This window comes from Lissotriton helveticus, chromosome 9 (genome assembly GCF_964261635.1).
Source record: "Lissotriton helveticus chromosome 9, aLisHel1.1, whole genome shotgun sequence".
In the NCBI taxonomy this organism is placed as follows: domain Eukaryota; kingdom Metazoa; phylum Chordata; class Amphibia; order Caudata; family Salamandridae; genus Lissotriton; species Lissotriton helveticus.
The window spans coordinates 1,195,681,405-1,195,700,190 of NC_136070.1; the positions used below are offsets into that span (position 1 = coordinate 1,195,681,405).

An 18,786-nucleotide genomic window follows, 5' to 3' on the forward strand; every position below is an offset into this window, starting at 1 on the left:
TTAGAGGATTTTTATAATCTTAAAATATTCACTGAAAGGTGTACTTTTTAACACACAAGTCCTCATCCACACCGCTGAACACCAAAACGAAAATAATCCACTGTAGGGAACCAGAGATATGAATTTTTAAAGATTAGTCACTTTCTAGTGCTTAGAAACCAACAGTGCCTCTTAAGTCATTTCGTTTTCTCTGTCAGGGACACACCTTTATAAATTGGTCTGAAGAATTCTCACCACTGTAGTGGGCTGCCTTCAGCAAGCGGGGTCCAGTTAGAACACCTTCCTGGCGTTCTGCTTGCGGGTCCCAAAGTATCCAAAGCACAATCCAAGGTTCTGGAATCTCCAAGAGGGTCCTTGAAAGTGTGAAACTTCAATTCCGCAATCCACTTGAACAAAACCTTTACAAATCCACTGGTACTCCAGGCTTTGAATTCTTTGTGAGGCTGTCCAGGTGAGCTCTGTTAACCTGTAGCTTGCAGGGAGTCCACTCTTAGTCCTTTGGCAGCAAGGTAATCCACAGGGCTGTAGTTTCAAATCGTGCAGTCTTCATAGCTCAGGCCTTAGAGTTCCTTGCACAGCAAACTTCAGCAGGGCACTAATTGCTTCATTCAGTTTCAAGCAGCAGATATGGAGGGCTCTGCCCCTCTCAGATACTTATTCAAAATTATCTGGGTCAAGCACCAGGTCACTGCTGACCAATGGGAGCGGGGCAACGCCTCATAGTTATGACCACATCCTGTGGAGTGCGGCATTAGTTCGTCCCAGAGTGCATCATTCTTCCAAATCCATAATGGCTGATTTTCCAGCAAGGAGGTAAGAGCGGGCTAAACACACCCCCTACCATCTGCACATACCTTTCTTAAGCCTAGCCCTGACTCTGGGTCACGACTGTCATAGTGGACTGAAACCCAGGCCTCCCCTCTTGCCTTTGAAGAGCGTACTTTACAACGCCACCTCCTGGCCTGGCATTCCTATAGAACAGCACACTGCCCTCCCAGCAACCTGGCTAATCCACTTAACTCTGACCAATCAGGGCGGACCACTGAAAGGCTGAATTTGGACTTACAAACAAGAAAGTCTCATAACTTCTTGTATGTACACTTTAGGAGAAATTCAACAATACCATATTGTTGGATTTACTACTACCATTCTGGGAAGTCTTTGAATGGTCCGGCTAGTCCTCTCCTATCAATATTTATTAATCAATCACGTCCTACCATGTTAACCTATGGGCCATGGGGTTTGCAATAGGGAAAATGACCTTGGCCACTTTTCAAGAACCAGGGCTTATAAAACCATATTTAATAAGTATTTCCCTAATTTCTACAGGACCCCCACCCCCTGTGCAACTAGGGGAGACTTCAGAGGTTCTGAATCTGTAGAAATATTGCAGATCATCCTTACCCAATCCTTCTAGCATCAAAGTCGAATTTGAGCAGGTCTGTAATACAATGTGGGGAGTGAAATGTAAAATTTAACTTTAACCAGGCTTATAAAACTTAATTTCATAAGGGCACTCCTTATAGATAACTGACCCCCCACCCCTGGGATACCTAGGGGTGACCCTGGGGGTCCCTAATTTGCAGAAACATGGTAGGTTTTTCATTTTTAAGCGCCCCTAACCCCAAAGTCGAGTTTGGGCACAATTTGAAGTTTAAAAGTTGTCCTGGCCACCAGTTCTGCTTTTAAACTGACCTCAGGCTTCAGCAGTGCACACATGCAAGTGCAGAAAATCTGCTGGCCTCTAAACTGCCATGCCCCAGGATACTGGAGACTTCTAGGTAGTTTCAATCCCCTGCCCTATTACATACTAGGGTCTTATGGAGTAGATCATGCCAATTACAGGGGTACCCCACCATACCATACTGTATGTTGGTGTCTTAACTGTATTCTAATGTGTTCCTTTTGGCTTGGCTCTGGTTAAACAGAGCCCAGGGTCAGTCGGAGTCAGCAAAAAGTTGGGGGGTGCCCAGGGCACAGGATGACTTTGCAACACTTTGCGTTTCGGAACAGTGTGTGAATGCCTTCGGGCTTCCAAGACGTGTACCTCCTGTGAACCTCAGATGTCGGCGACTGACCCTCACCCAATTTGTAAGTGGTGTGTGGGCGAGCACATGACTCGACAGACTGCGACGCCTGTCGGCACCTCAAACTGAAGTCCCAGCGGGAGCGCCGGATGAAATTGTTGTGGGCCCGCTTGTCCAGGTCTGTGTCGTCCCAGCGTCCTTCCACCACTCTGGAAGCCAGGAGCTGCCAGTTTCGGCGACGAAATCACCCTTCACCGAGACTTCAAGAACTCCGCTCGCCGACTGGTAGGTCCTGCAGCTTGTCTCCGAGGCCCTGTCCTCCTTCAGCGGAGGGCCCTGGTTCCCCCTGGGACGTGCGCCCTCGCCTGCCTCCACCCTATCCAACTAAAAACCTGGATATTCGATAAGTAAATGCAGCCCCTCCCCCAAGCGCCTTGAGACCCTCTGGGTGAGTAGTGCGCTATATAAATTTCTGAACTTGAACTTTATTTCGGGCGTCGGGGCGACTGTGGCCCAAATGACAGCCTGCGCTGCGGCTCTGCAGGCTTCTTTGGCCCCTCCTCCCTGAGATGTCCACGGATCCCTTGCCTCACGCGGGGCCTTCCGCGGAGTCACGGGCGGCTTTGGCCCCGCCACCGAAGGTTTCGACTTCAGGTTGTAGGAGGGTGGTGTCGTCGAGGGGTAGTCCTTCGGGGCTCCACTCCAACATGTGGCGTCCCTGCCTCGCCGCAAATACCTATGGGGCTCTCTGTGGCTTCGCAGTTAATCCTGGTTCGTCCCCGAGTTCCCCTTGGCCCTCTGAGCAGGTGGTTGCCTCACCAGAGGCTGTCGATGCCGTTTTGGCACCAAAGTCTTTTCTCCCCGGCCCTGGCGGTGCTGCGGGTGGAGGCCGGGGCCTGGGGTGCTTTACAGAGTCCCTCTCGCTCCTCTATGCAGGCGGCTGCCCCATGTGAGGTAGAGCTGGTGCCTTTTCGGCACCGTTCCTTGGCTGACCTGGCTCCGATTCCGTCCCATCCTCCTGGGGAGCCCGTGGGTGTGGTGGTGGTCGTTGTCTGTTCGCTGCTTATGCCCACTCCGGCGCTGCTTGACATCGAGCCAGCACCTGTGGCGGATTCCACTGCTTCATGCCGGCCTCGGGTCCTTGAGTCGTCTCCTGAGGAGGTTCCCTCCTCTCCGGAAGATTGTCAGCTGCTGGTTTCTCCTTTCCGGAGACAGGACGCCGCATTGTTGCTGTTTCACCAGCATCTTCCAGGGAGGGTTCCTCGCTGTCCCTGCGGCCTAAGTCCTCGAACCCTCTTTTCTGCCGTTCGTGGTTGGGTCCTACACTGGCTTCTCCGCCCTCCCCGGGGACCCTTCTCGTCCGTGGGTCCCCCACCATTCCGTGCTTGCCGCTTCCCCCTATAGCTAGACTTGGGGCCGGATGGCCCGGCTTGCAGTTTTCGCCCACGGAGGAATTGCTTTCTCCCCGCGGCGCCCTACGGTGGCCAGTGTTGCCTTTGTTCGTGCTATTTCCATGGCCGCTGGCATTTTGCGGATGGGTAAACCTGTCACCCCATTCCCTACAGATAATCTCCTGGAAGTTCTCCACCAGGGCTCTAGTGGCCAGGAGCTGTTCCTTCCTTTTGAAGCGTTGCTCCACAATTCTCTTCTGGTGGCTTGGGGGCGCCCTGCCACGGGTGATCTGGTGCCTCAGCCGCTCCTGCATCGCCACCGTTCTGCTCCGCATGGACCAGTTTGCCTTTCCTTCCACCCTTCTACTCAAGGCTCTTCTGCGGACTGCCTTTCCGTCCTTGCCTGTGATGTTTCCTCTGTCTCAGGGGGGCCTGGTGGCTGGATTCCTGGGGGCGTAACATCTTCGCTTCATCCAGTGCTGCCTTGCGGGCGCTCAACACTGTGTTGGCTAGGGCTACCTCCTGCCTGTGGGATTCTGCGGAGTCCCTTCTTTCTCCTGTCTCCCATGAGGGTGCCCGCGCTGATCTACGGCACCATGTATTCGATGGCCGGGAGTTGGCCACTTTTATTCTCCGTGCGGCCTTGGATGTTGCCGATGTTCTCTGCCATGCTATGGCCACTTCTGTGGCTCTCCGTTGCCATGCTTGGCTGCGGGATGCTGTTTTTCCTGAGAATTAGGGAGTGTCTGGTTGACCTACCCTTAATGGGGTCCTTTTGTTTAACACTCATGCGGACTCCGTCATTCAGCGTCTCCTTGCGGGACTCCGTCCACCTCCCCCTCCGTAGGCTGGCTTGTTGATCCTCCGGGGCTTGATGGGAGGCGTTATACCACCTGCTCCTGGAATCTGGTGTTTTTGAGTGGGCCTTTTACATATTCTGTGTGGTTTGACGTGCCTTCAGGGTCCCTTGGTTGGCCCCTCTCTTCTGTTGGCTGCTGGCTCAGCCATTTTGGCAAGTGTGTATTTTTTGGCTGATTGCTAAGCCATCTGTGGTTCCTACCGGAAGTCTTATGTTCTTGTTCTCTGATGTAGTATTTTTTCCCTAAGAGTGGTTCCCATGTTTTCTTTGGGACGTGTCATACCCTAAGTGGGGTACTTGTAGCTATTGTATAGCTCTGTCTTACCCTGGGAGGGTGTGGACTTCCTTATGCGGGTTCCTCGCCTTTCCAGGTGTCGCTGTATACCGCTGGTGTGGATTCTATGATCTTTGTCTGGGCGTAGCTTGCACTGCTCCAAGTTCTGTCATTCTCATTATCCACTGCATCGCTAGACCAGCTTTGGCATGCCGTCTGCGGCGTTGTGCTATGGTGTTTCCACCCCCTTTTTTGTCCAGCGTTTCGGCCTGGTCCTCTGTCTGGTGTTCCAATGCAGGTATTTTCCTGTGTTCTGGTTGACGGCTTGGCCCGTCCTCCATCTTTCTCTTCTTTTCTGGCTGGTCCCGCTTCTTTTCGAGTTTTGGTTTCTGTCCAGAACGGTCTCCTTTGAGGTTGTTCTGGATTTCCCTGGCCTTGCCTTCGTCTTGAACTCAGCTTGGTCTGGGTGGTCTGCTTCGTGATGCTTGCCAACTGCCGGCTGCGCCCGCCTGCTCTTTCTGGTCCACAGCTGGGGGTCCTGGCGTGGGTCTTGTTCTGCTGGAGCCTTGCGCTACCTTAAGGAATCTGCAGCTAGAATCGTCTCTACCAGATACATAGTTACCGTAGGTAAGTTATTCGTACGTTTGGTCTCAAACATATTGGAATCCAACCCAAACACATATTCCAGTGTTGGATGTAGGATCACATGTACTAGGTGTATTCCCGGTACAAGCCTTTCAGGGTCTAACAGTAAGCTAGTACTGCTGGCGACCACAGACATGATTCTGCCCTCCTGATGCTGAACTGAGCTCCAGCAGGGGAAGGTAGAATAGGTTTCCTGTCACAGGGAGACCTCCACCTCCCAGACAGGACTTAGTGTATTGGGCTGAGGTGGGGGTGCTCGCCATAGTCACAAGACTGCTTTGAAGGGCACATGTGGTGCCCTTCTTGCATACTCCAGTTGGAACAAGTTCAGGGAGCCATTGGTCCTGCTCTTGTGTGAAACTGGACAAAGGACATGGGAGTATCCTCCCGTCTGTCCGGCCCCTCCTCTGGGAGGGATCCCTGAATCATCCCAACTCTTTCCCTAGGGTACTTAAGGGCTTACCTGTGGGTGGCTCTTCAGATTCGTCATGGGGTAAGATTCAGATGTGAAACCACTTCAACCGTCTGGGCACTTTAAACTTCTTAGGGCTTCGCTTTGGGAACGAAGACTGCATCGGCGAAGACTCCTGCTGCCCCTAGTCTTGTCGTCCTGCCCGTCTTCTGCATTGTCTGTTCCTGTGCTTCACCCAGGTTCTTCTCCAGGCCTGTGGGCATCAGTCACCCAAAGGAATCTCCCTTGGAGTGAAGGAGTAACTCCCCTGCATCCGCAGGCACCTCAACTAAGCTGACCTGTCTGCTGTTCCTGACGTCCTCGGACTTCGTAAGGCCCAGCAACACAAGTGGTGGTTCTGCAACTCCCTCGAGGCCTGCACTGTCTTCTCGGCACGTTTGAGGCCAATATCCCTTGTCGGACCGGCTGGAACGGTACCCCTGTGCACTGCTTTGACTTGCCGTTTCCATGGCTTGTTGACTCTCCAGAGATATTCAGGCTCCAAAAAGCTCCAGAATCTCTTCCTGCTGTGGACCTGCATCTTTGGTGCACTGCTCGAGGTCCTCTTGCGACACTTGTACCTTCGGCCTGTGGGTCCCCTTGAGGGTCTTTTTTGGCTCCAGTGGGCTAACCTGTTTGCTCGGGCCTGCTCTGACTCTCCTGCACTTGGTGAGTCCCTTGGACCTTGCTGGTCCTGACTCTACACCTTCTTCGCTTTCCACGTCTGTTGCTGCGTGCGAGGCTTGTTGGTCCTCCCGCCGGACACCGACCCCCTGGTTCTTGACTTCCACATGAGACAGCTTGTGAACGGCTCCTGGTCTTCCGCAGCGTTGCTTGGTCCTCATGGCTGCAGCAACAAGGTCACAGTCAACGCTCCTGCATCTTCTATCATGGATGGTCATTGGTCTTTGTGCCTCCTGGTCACTCCCGAGTGGCTTAGACACTATTCCCTCTGCTTGTAGGTACTTCTCTTCAAGAATCCCTCTGTGTATTTCACCGGACTCTTTCTCATTCTTCGCCAGCAGCATCTTAACTGAACTTCTGCGTTGTGGTCTACAGTGGTTTCCAACGTCATTTCGTACCTATGCACCCAGCTTCCCTGTTGTAGGTATCCTGGGTCCAGGGGTATCCACGGGTTGGGTGACTCTCTAACCTTCCATCTACACAGGGTTTCCTCATTGTCCTCTCGGAAGGGTCCTGCTTGAAAACCGCAACTTCACCATTGACTTGCATTGAGTAAGCGCTGTGTTTACACTCTGCACACCACCTCCGTAGTGTTCAGAGGTATTTGCCTTGGGTGGATCCTTGTGTCCCCAGCTCTTCTGAGTCTTCTGGTCCAAGTCCAGACTCTGATCGCAGTTCTCATTCCACTTCTTTAGTATATGGTTTGGTTTCCCCCTGGAGACCACTGTGCAGTTGTGCTACTTACCTGTTCTACTCTTGAAATATTGTGGTATTGCGTTTATATCTTCGGGCAGGAGATATTCCAGTGTGTTAATGTGTATAGTAAATAACTATTTTTAGAACTGCACTGTGTGGTTCTTTTTTGTTTAACCCTCACTATATGATTACTTCTGGTAAAATAAGCTGCTTAACACTCCTTCTGGACTAAGTCTAAAGGCTGCTCTCCACAGCTAGTGCTTAGAAAACTTTCTATGGTTGTCTCAGACCCCTAAAATCACCGTAAAGGTTGTCTGGATTAGTGCAAGGTGCTTCACTTAAATAAGTGTGCACCATATACTAAACAGCCTCCTACAGGGATCTTCGGAAATATTGAAATGATATTGAGGATTACCGCCTATTTTCAGACCATTTTGGTGGCTGAGACCCGTTCTCTCATATAAAAATTACTAAAGGGGGGCGCCCTAATCCGGTCTTGGCAAAAACATAGGTTTTATTTATCTCAAAGAACCTCTATTATGTGAATATGACATTCCTGGAGTAATTCAGATGCATTTCGTCCTTACCTATTTTATTTACCAGATTACATTTTTCGTCTTGAAATTTAGATTAGGTTGTAATCCTTTCTGGGGAGTGGGGGGGGGGCTCCCAAGTATGGCTACAGTAATTAAAGAAATGGGAGGAGTTTGCATATGCGGACAGAAAATTAATAGTACTACACGTGTCTTAATAGAATGTCCGGTATTTTTGAGCATGCTCCGGAACTTTTCAAAGACTCTAATTTTAAAATATGTGATTTATAGGAGATGCAATGCCATCAACGTGTTACCCAATATGCGTTTCTTTGATGTGGCTGTGGGACTGGGATGTTTATTTAGAAAAATTGGAGTAATCATTTATTGTGATGGGGAAGTTTTGTTTGTGTATGGATCTATTTTATGGACCAATGTCTTAATTGGCCATATCTATTACCCATGTACCTGAATTACGGCCAAGGTACTCAATCATACTGTCTAAGGTTTAGCCACTAGACCTTACCCCTTGAGCTACTTTGCCTTGTTATTTTTAGATGCAAAATACATGGTAGGGAGGGAATTGAGTGGGTGAAAAGCTTCCTATACTGTCCTTCATCTGACCTATCTGATACAGACTTCTAGCCACTTATTCTTTACCTTAGAATTATACTCTGGCATCAGACTGCATCCAGATAGTTTTCATGAGCAGTACCCTTGCGTGCTGGTAAGTAGCGTAGTTCGGCAGCGCTTGGTGTCATCCACTCTGGAAATGATGTTCATGGTGCCTACATAGGTGCCACCCAGGCGTGCTGATGTCAGTCCTTTTCTTTCCATGTCAGCCAGCACAGATCCAGGAAAGTTTACCCCTTAGTCATTTGTAGACAAGATTTTTTTCAATGTTTTGTCAAGTCTTTTTGAGGTCTTACCTTCTGATGTGGCAGAAATATCATCTAAGAATGCCAGCTTCAAGCCCTGCGGTGCCTGTCATGGACAGATATCCGAGACAAACCTGCATCTTATTTGCCTCTGGTGCCTCGAGCGGGACCACAACATGAATGCCTGCCCCAACTGTCACGCCATGCACCCGAAGGCCTTGAGGGAGCAATCCCTCAAGCTTCTGGTGGCTCGATGTGACACCATGACGATCAAGGTCCTGGTCGAAAGGACTGTCCCGAGTGCAGTCATGGAGTCCAAAGTAGTTGTTGAGCCATTCCGGCAAGTCTAAGTCCCACAAGAATTTGTGGAAGCGTTCTTTGACTTTGCCTCATCCGTTAGGCAATGAGATGATTGAGCTGGCTCGGTGCTTGAGCCTGAGCCTGGGCCAGCTCTGTGCCTCCCAGGGTTTCCAGGAGCCTGAGTGAGCCCCACCCAATTCTAGAATTCTACGAGACCATGCACCTCATATTTGGGCGTCCCTTTCTGCCTGCTAACCTTCGAGCCCCATGGGTTCAGGAGGGGCCCCTTCTAGATTTACACCAGCGGCTCCATTCATGGCACCAGTTGAGCCCCAGTGATCCACAGATGGATCTGTATTGGTAAGGGTCGTACCATCCCAACCTTCCCTGGTGCTGATCCCGAGGCAGACGCTGTGGTGCCCTCCCCATCCTCCACTCTGACATGGAGCCGAAGGGGCATTGTTAGACGCCAGCTCTGGTGCCGACTGGAGCCTCGCCATCCAGGCCTGAATCCTATTCTTATAGGCTACGACCTGGGGAAGAACGGGAGGGATTGATGGACCCTGAGGAATACAGCCTTATGAGGAAGGAAATGTGGACTGGTGAAGATCTGTGTGAAGCCAGTGGACTGTACACTTCTCAAGATACTGGCATGCTTTCTCCCTCTGCCGTGGCTACGGAGGCGGGAGCATCATTCGCTATGCAGGTGCAGAGGACGACTGTGGTCCTAGACCTAAGCCTACCCTCAGTCAAGAAGAATGTCTTGACAGAGGTGCTGCAACCGGGAGTGTCCCCCTCCGAATCGCTACTACCATTTAATGAAGCCCTCGCAGACGTTCTACTTGGGACCTTGTCCTAGCCCAACACAGGAGCTCCTGTGAATAGCATAATTGCCTGCCACCACCGCCCCACTCCAGGGGACCCAAACTTCCTTGCCCAACATCCTACCCCAGAGAGCTTGGTGGTCCAAGCCTCAATGTCCCATGTAAATCCTGGTGTATTCCCTACCGCATTCCTAGACAAGGAATACAAGAGGCTGGACAATTTGGGAAAGAGGTTTTTTTTCGGCAGCCTGGCACTACAGTCTGTGAACATCTGTTGCCTTTTGGGCCTCCATGCCCACGGCCTGTGGGATACGGTTGCGCAGGTGCTGCCAACAGTCCTTGAGGAGGTCCGGCCTTGCTCTGCCAAGCTGTTGTCGCTGGGAGGGATGCTGTCAAGTTCACTACTTGTGGTGTACTAGACACCACCGACTCATTAGGCAGAACGGTTTAGTCGATAGTAGCTCTGCAACACCACGCTTGATTAAGCACTATTGGCTTTTCTGGGGATGTCCAGACCTCACACATGGACATGCCCTTTGATGGCTGCTGTCTCTTTGGAGACGAGGTGGATTCAGTGCGGGAGCACTTTAATAACACTGTGGAAGGGGCATGCAGCTGCGTCCTTACCGCTCAGCCACCACAGCGCGCAAGCTTTCCAGCCTCTGCACGGCCGTGGATGTGGTATCTCCCAGCCCCGTGTGTCTGGTGGCCAGCGGTTAGGTCAGACCACTACCCCCCTAGCAGTCAAATCCTCCAAATCCTCCTAGTCTGTCTACCGTCATGGGCATCCAAGGGTTGGCAGGATTCGCCATCCCCTTCCCCACTGGGAGTCCATAACATCAGACAGGTGGGTTTTGCAGAATATCTGAAGGGGCTACTCCCTCCCCTTTGATACAACACCTCCCTCCATGCCGCCTTTTTATGACAGGGTGACCGAGAACTACCTTTCTCTTCACCGCAAGGAAGTTACTTCTCTTTTGGCCAAGAAGGACTAAGGGATTCATACTATCCTTGACCTGCGCTCTCAATTTCTTCCTCAGGAAGAGGGAAAATCAAGATGCTCATTCTTGCTCAGGTCCGGTCTGCCCTGGATCCAGGAGACTGAATGGTATCCTTGGACTTGCAGGATGCATATTTCCACATTACCCGTCCTGCCCGCCCACAGGCATTACCTGTGGTTCAAGTTGGGCCACGAGCACATTCAGTCACTATGCTCCCCTTTGACCTCACCAGTGCCCCTCGGGGGTTCATCAAGGTGATGGCGGTAGTTGCAGCTCATCTGCAGAGATCAGGGATGCTAGTCTTCCCCTATCATGAAGACTGGCTGTTGAAGGCGAGCTTGCCCCAGGCTGTCTCTTTCCCATCTCTGGCATACCTCCTGCATTTGCTGGGCTTCACTATCAATGTGCCAAAGTCATACCTGACTCTCTCTCAGATGTTTCCTTACATGGGAGCTGTTCCGGACATGGTGCAGTTTCAGTCCTATCCTCCCGGACGGCCAGTTCAGGATACTGATGTTTCAGCCTCTAGCTTGGATTTTGGTGAGACTTACTCTGAGGCTGCTGGGCTTCATAGCCTCCTGCATCCTGCTTGTGGCACCTGCCCGCTGGCATATGCAGGCTCTGCAGAGAGATCTGAAGTTTCGGTGTGCGCAGCATTGTCGGAGAGATTCCACTATGGTCCAGATCTCTGAGGGAACTGCGACCAATCTGCAGTGGTGGCTTATGAACCACAATTGAGTCAACAGCAGACCCCTTTCACTTACCCTGCCAGATCTTACATTTGTGACAAATGGGTCACTCCTGGGATGGGGCAACCATCTGGAAGAGGTGGAGATCAGGAGTCCCTAGTCTCTGGCGGAATTCGGACTCCACATCAAACTGTTGGTGCTCCGAGCAATCAGATTGGCATTAAAAGCCTTTCTACCCTCCATCCAGGAGGATGCAAGTGTTCATGGACAACACCACTGCCATGTGGTACTGCAACAAGCAGGGCTGTTGGAGTTGTGGACTCTTTGCCAAGTGACCCTGCATCTCTGAACAAGGTTGGAAAAGTAGTTCAACATCTGGCGGGTTCTCTGAATGCCAGACCAGATGACCTGGGCTGAAGATTCCTAGCAGATCATGAATTGCATCTCCATCCAGAGGTGGTGCAAGGTATCATTCAGTAGTGGAGAGATCCTTGGTTAGATCTGTTTGCCACCAAAGAAAACAGTGTCATCAGTTCTGTGCTCTTCAGTTTCCAAGGCGGCTCCCACTCTGACGATTTTCATCTTGAGCGGAGCTCGGGCATCCTGTACGCCTTTCCACCCATACCACTCTTGCCCAGAGTTCTCCAGAAGATCAGGAATGATGGTGCTGGACTGGCCACGGACAGTCTGGTATCCTGAGCTGTTGAGCATGGCCATCGGTCCTTCTATAAGGCTGACCCTTCAGGAGGAACTTCTTTCACAGTAGCAAGGGAGGGTTCTCCTGCTGAACCTGTCAACGTTCTGCCTTCGTGCATGGCGATTGAGCAGCAACAGTTGACAGCATTCAACCTTCCGTCTGAAGTCTATAATTTTACCTTGGCAGCCAGGCGTCTCTACCAAGACAAGACGTCTGCCACTGAACAAATTGTAAAAACAGTTGATGGACAGAATGTAGAACAATGTCATACATTCACCCCAGTACAGAGATCTGAGCCTAAATCCATCGTTTTTTTTGCACTCCACACCACCCCAGTTCAGACATGGCCATATGCAAATCAGCCTTGACCCTGTGCCTCATGGGAACAGTCCAGCCCGAACTGCCAAGCCATGTCTTTCCTGGACCGGAATCAAGCATCCTAGGACCGGTTTCTGGCTATCAGCCGTCTTCAGCCAGGATAGCTTGACTCCAGTGGTGTGGAGAGCATGGGACTCACGTCTGAGCATACCCATCCCACTCGGGGTGACAAATGCAAAACCAACAGTTGATGGACAGAATGTAGAACAATGTCATACATTCACCCCAGTACAGAGATCTGAGCCTAAATCCATCGTTTTTCTGCACTCCACACCACCCCAGTTCAGACATGGCCATATGCAAATCAGCCTTGACCCTGTGCCTCATGGGAACAGTCCAGCCCGAACTGCCAAGCCATGTCTTTCCTGGACCGGAATCAAGCATCCTAGGACCGGTTTCTGGCTATCAGCCGTCTTCAGCCAGGATAGCTTGAACAAATTGTGGCATGGTTTCCAGATAGACAAATTAGTCCCCTTTTTGCCCCTCCCCCCACCACTTTCTCTGGTTCGCCTTTTCATTTGTTCCCTTACCCATCAGAGCTCTGCTCTGGGTACTGTTGAGGAATATCTTGCTCAACTTGCTTTTCTTGGTTGCCTGACCAACCTTCCTTTTTCCAATCTCCTGGTGTACATGGGTTTTTTAAAGGTTGCAACATGTTCCCTCCCACTCTTTTCGTTCTGCCCCAGCGGGACCTCCTTTGTCTCAATTTCCTTATGTGCGCTCCTTTAAGCCTCTGCACAATTGTCCACTCAGGTTCATTACCATCTAGACTGCCTTTGTTGTGACTGAAACATCTGCCCATAGGGTCAGTGAACTTCAGCCCTGGGCATCCAAGTCTCCTTATCTTCACATATACCCAGGCAAATTGGTGCTTCGTACGAGAGCCTCTTTTCTTCCGAAAGTGGTCATTCTATTTCACTTAGGCCAAACCCTCATCCCTCCAAGGAAGAAAAGCAACTTCATCGTCTGAACCCAAAAAAAGCATTGTCGTTCTACCTTAACCACACGAGAGAGTTCCGCATAAATGAGTAACTCTTCGTGGGGTATGTCCGAGCGAAGACAGGATAGGCTGTACAGAAGATGACATCTCACGATTGGATCGTACTTTGTGTAAAAATTTGCTATGCATTGGCTAGGGAACAACCCCCTGAGGGTTTACCTGCTCATTCCACCAGGGCTAAAACTGCTGCTGCTCCTGTTAGCTCACTCAGTTTCAGTCCTGGACATCTGCCAGGCAGCCAACATGTGCTTCCTTGCACATGTATACCAAACACTGTCTCGAGAGTCTGACCCGTAGGGCTGGGCACTTTGCCTGTTTGGTCCTGCAGGACTTCCTAGTTTAAAATTGGTCCACAGACCCACCTCTGGGTTGGTATTGCTTTGGTATCTTTTCTAAGGTAAGAAATCTGTGGATAGTAGTCTCTATCAGAACAAGTTACTTACCTTTCTTAACGCATTATCTGGTAGAGACTAGCCGCAGATTCATTACTGACCACCCATCCTCCCTTGAACGGATTTCTAGAGACATAACTTTTCCCCTTTCAGGGCCCTAGTTTTCCAGACCAGTGGTCAGTGTACTTTGTGACTCCGGTCTTCTGGTGTGGAAAGTCGCAAAAAGTAATTGACGTGAGCGAGGGTTGTGCCTATATAGACACCGTGAACTTCATTTCAAATGTGGACGACACCAGCGATGCGGAGCCAAACCACGATGCATTGACGCTATGTCCTCCTACGTTGCTTTCATCCAGTATTTGCTCAGTTTAAGACAGCCATGCTCTCTTGGTATTGCACCTCAGCGTTTGCAGTTAAACTAAATATGGGGTGTCCAGCGTAGGTACAGCAGGGCTGGTGCCATCCCTGAGTTTCAGGATTGATGCTAAAAGTTTCATTTTAACTGATTGCATAACCTTGTATCCTATGAAGATATCCTGAAAGTCTGACGTGCAACCTGGGCACTGGCGTCGGCATTTGTCCTCTTGTGGACAGCCTGTGCTCCAGATTCCGACCACCTCCCATCACAGGCCTGTTGGTACTTACATTATTTGATACAAGTATGTTTCTGTGATCCAACCTGCCCTGCTTGCTGGTTCTATTTATTAATATGATGGTCCATTGAGGCAAAGGTCATGAAGCGCCACGAAGTGCCAAAAACTGTCTAACGTTCTACCTCCGTGTCTTCCTCACAGCTCAGCCCGTGTTGTACTGGTGTTCACGCAACATGTCCTTCTGGAGCAGCATCTCATTCAACCTGGCCGTCCTGATGAACCTGCTGGTCGCCTTCTTCTATCCCTTCAAGGGCGTCCGAGGAGGTATGGTGTGGCAGTGGATGGTCCTCCGTAGGCTCTTTGCTCCAGGGCAGCCCCTCAGCTGCTGCTCAGTGATGGTTGAGCGGCAGAGGAGGAGGTGTTGTGGGGAGGGGTGATTGTTTTACATTTAAATTTGCAATAATTTGCTTGATCCTTAAAATTCACAGAACACCACCCCACTGACCCAACAAGACACAAACTTTAGAGGCGCACACATTCTGTTAAACAGGAGGGGTTCATTCTAGTTAGGTTCCATATCTGTATGGAGTATGTATGACATGTAACATACAAGGCATCGAGTGAAATGGGGCTCACACTGGCCAGGAAATGGCATGAGCGTTTACTATTCCAAGTCATTGCCGCTGTGTAATAATTCAAGGCAGGCCAGTTTCACTTGTTTGAGTTCTCAGTTCTGTTCTGTCCATAGCTCCGGTATTAATGGTGTTTCATCCTATGTATATTTAACTCTGCTCTGCCCCATCAAATGCTCTGGTTACCCACATTCTCAGTACTTAAACTCTGTACAAACTAGACGGGCGTGAATGAACATCCATGCAGTGATATTTAAAGTCCAACATATATAACCGGGCAAGTCCGAACGGACTTGTGTGTAACAGAGTGTAGGTCCAAAACGCTTATTTGCTACAAGGTGTTTAAACCCTTTTGGGGTCTCCCATTCATCTCAAGGCCATCTCAAAGCTGTAGGAGACTCAGAGGCCTCCCCCACATTCTGCAGGTGCACCCCATCGTTGTGTTGCATAGCTTAGTGGGTTAATGTACCTACTGCCGCCTCGGCAATAGGTACATTAACCCGCTAAGCTATGCATTTACAGCCGGACGTAACGCACATGAATGTTGCCAGTTGCTATTCAGCATTTCATCTTTCCTAGACCTTTCAATGGAGCTCAGCTGGTTCATAGTAACACAAACACAGGAGTACTGCTAGCAGCCATGCTTTTTGGTGTTGCCTGTGCTCTCTTCCTACACTGCTGCCATCTTGGCTTCTTAGTTCCCTGTCTGACTACAGGCTAGGCCTGGTTTAAAGAAGTGGATGTTACTGTGCTAGAATACGGTAAACTGGGCTTTAAGTGGGCCGGGTCCTGCCTGTGCTCAGCACCGGCAAGTCTAAAAAAACAGGTGCTGAGATGGGTCCCTATCGGGATCCTTCCTTTTGCCCTCACCCTCGCGAAAAATACATAATCTTAACTCTGCAGCAGCATCACCCTTTAGTGCCCTTGATGTGACTTCCCTTGTAGTGCTTTCACCGTCTCGTCATTTCAGAACTGAAGCTTTTTCAATATTCTATACAACGAAGCTATAGTTGGTGCCCATTTAGCTTATGCAACTATCAACCAATGGCAAAGCCAACAGTCCTGGCTTGTTGTAGGTGTAATGTCACTTGTATTATATATCTGGATGCAGTGACAGAAGCAGCAAAATACCATTCATGCGGTACACTATGCTAAGCGCAAATATTTAGCTAGTGTTTTAAGCCACGCCCTACTTATATCGGCCACTCCCCTTTGAGAGACCCCCAGTTTTTTCATCCTGCTTAATCCCTGGCGGTAAATGAAACTGAACATGGTGCTGGAAGACCACTGAATGGTTCTGGGACCGCGTGAGGCCTTCCCTTGTAAACCTTCTCCTTCCTAGGTTACCTGGAACCCATCCTATCTTAGCTGGACCCTTCCTCTGAGGGCCCTCTTTGTAGTGTCGCTTCCGCCTCTGCTCTGGGGTACCCCGGCTCCTCGTTGGCTGCCGTGGTCCGTGGCAGTCCTCTGTACTCGGCCACGGCTCGGAGTCTCGTGAACTCGGGCCCTGTCCGGGGCGGTGGGGGCGCGGAGGGAGGGGGCGCAGGGTCATGTAAGGACCCGCGGTTGTACGTGCCTAACTGAGCAGAATGTGCCCGGGCCAGGTTGTTTTTCACGGCAGAGATATCTTTAGCGGCCGCCTGGTTATGTAAGTGGTCTCTCGCTGTGCGGTATTAATAGTCCGGGAGCACGTCGCGGACGGGAAGACGGGCATTACCTTTCATTTCAGAGCGCGGGAAGCGGCGGGACGTGCCGCGCCTGCACGCGCTGCGCACGGCACCTTGTAGGGACAGAGGCCCGAGGTTAGTTAATGCGGACAGAGGCCGTTCTGGGCGGGTAATGATCGCTTTGCTCATATGGAGTATGTTCAAGTAAATGGCCTTCCAAGCCCCAGGGACGTCACGTGGCTGAACGCTCTGCGGTTACGATGTTTTACGTAATTTTCAGCGATGTTGCTCAATGATGACAGACGTGATTATTAACCCCGTCGTCTCATTATGATGCTCTTCTGGTACTGTCCACTCCGGGCCCCCTCTGTATCTAGAGCAGCGGACCACCCTTCTTATAGGTGATCCCTGCATTCCACTCATTGCTCGGGGGTGGGCTGCAGCCAGTGGCAGACCCCCTGGTACCAGCAGACACCTGGGATGCAGGCATCATGCACTGCCTTCATGCACTGGGACTGAAGCTGCAACCCCACCTGTGAGCACTGCCGTGAAGTACTGAAGCGCACAGTGCACCATCCAGTACTGTGAAGGACGGCATACTGCCATAAAGTAATTTGAAGAGCTGGACACTGCACCACAGAAATTCAGTGGGGACTGATACCCACTGAACTAACATCAGACACTGGGACTGCAGGTATCCACATATTGCACTGACCTGAAACACTGAGGGCAAGTACACTTCACTATTACTCAGGGGAAACTGCAACACACCATACTTGCATCAGACACATGGGGTGACAGCATACCTCACTGCCATCTAGTACTGTGGAGAACTGGACACTGCACTACCAGCAAGCACTGGGTACCATTGCATACTAACCGCTACCGTCAGGACTTGCGAGTGTAGCACACTGCACAGCCATCAAGCATTGAAGACAACAGCACACTGAAGTATAGCATCAGGAAATGGGAACTAGAACACTACTACCATCAAGTGCTGGGGAGAACCAAGCACGTCACAGCACCACGCATGTTGGGCGGCAGCGTACAGCATTACCATCCACCAGTGGGGACAGTAGAAACACAATCACTAAGGACTGCAACGTACTACACTACCCCTAACTACTGAGTGGAGTACTATGGAAGCCCCGAGTACAACAGCAAACAGCACTACAGTGAAGCACAGGGTCAACTATACACCACCACCACCATTGAGGACAGCAGCACACACCGCAGGATACAGCTCCGCAGTGAAGCAGCGGAGACTACAAGACCTACGCCATCCCCAGTACCTCTGCACCTGCTACACTGAGAGCTACTGCCCTATGAAGCAGTCTCTTCTGCCCCTTGTTAAGAAATGGGCCTGCATCTTGCCACATCAACTGTTGGGACCAATAGGAGTCCTAAACTAAGGTGTTTCCACTGCTTCATTTGCCCCCTCTCTTGGGCTATTCGTCCAAGTCCCAAAGCAACACTGCTGCACCAAATATGTACAGGGATCTAATGCAAGCAAGGTAGGATAGTAAAGCAGCCATAAATGGGGCTTAGTTGGGACCTCCCACCCCTGATTCAGTTCCATTGCACCTGAAACGCCATTATAGCCTTATAGCCCGCCATAGAGGGCTATACCAGCTATTAAAGGCCCGCTCCCGCGTTAAAGTCCCTCGCCTTCGGCTCGGGCCTTTAACAAACAGGACTTTATTAGCTGGTATAGCCCTGCTACGAAGGGCTATAAGGACATTCTACCACTAGAGGGCAGAATGTTCTAACAAATAAAACAAAGGTTTCTCGAAGCTCAAGGGGATTTAAATCTTCTCGAGCTCCGAGAGGCCTTTGTAAAACATAGGAATGTTGCTCTGCGGGCCTTAACCGGCCCGTAGAAGCACGGAGCACTCAATTGTCTGCAATGGAGCTCCCAACATTCCAATGTTCTAATGAAGGGTATTCCACTCCACTAGGCCATCACTTCTAGGCCTGAGGCCCAAAGTAGTCAGCCTTCCCTTTCGTTTAAAAAAAAAAAAGGGGATTGAAAGCCCCACATCTCACCCCCCTGTTGCTTTGGATGTGTTCCCAGCAGAGGAAGAGGGACCAGCCCCCAAATTCCAGCAAGGAATATGTCTACCTACACCCTTTTTACTAGTAACTCAAGCATAATTGATATGTAGTGCACCTTCA

General features: G+C 50.6%; 1 protein-coding gene across 1 annotated transcript in view; it reads left to right on the forward strand.

Annotated features, from left to right (window-relative positions):
- ITPR1 (inositol 1,4,5-trisphosphate receptor type 1) overlaps positions 1-18,786 on the forward strand; it is a 1,533,308-nt gene that overhangs the window by 1,284,488 nt on the left and 230,034 nt on the right. The window contains exon 48 of the mRNA XM_078661662.1: positions 14,514-14,636. Coding sequence (XP_078517788.1) covers positions 14,514-14,636 — 123 coding nt within the window. The remainder of the gene's footprint in view (positions 1-14,513; positions 14,637-18,786) is intronic.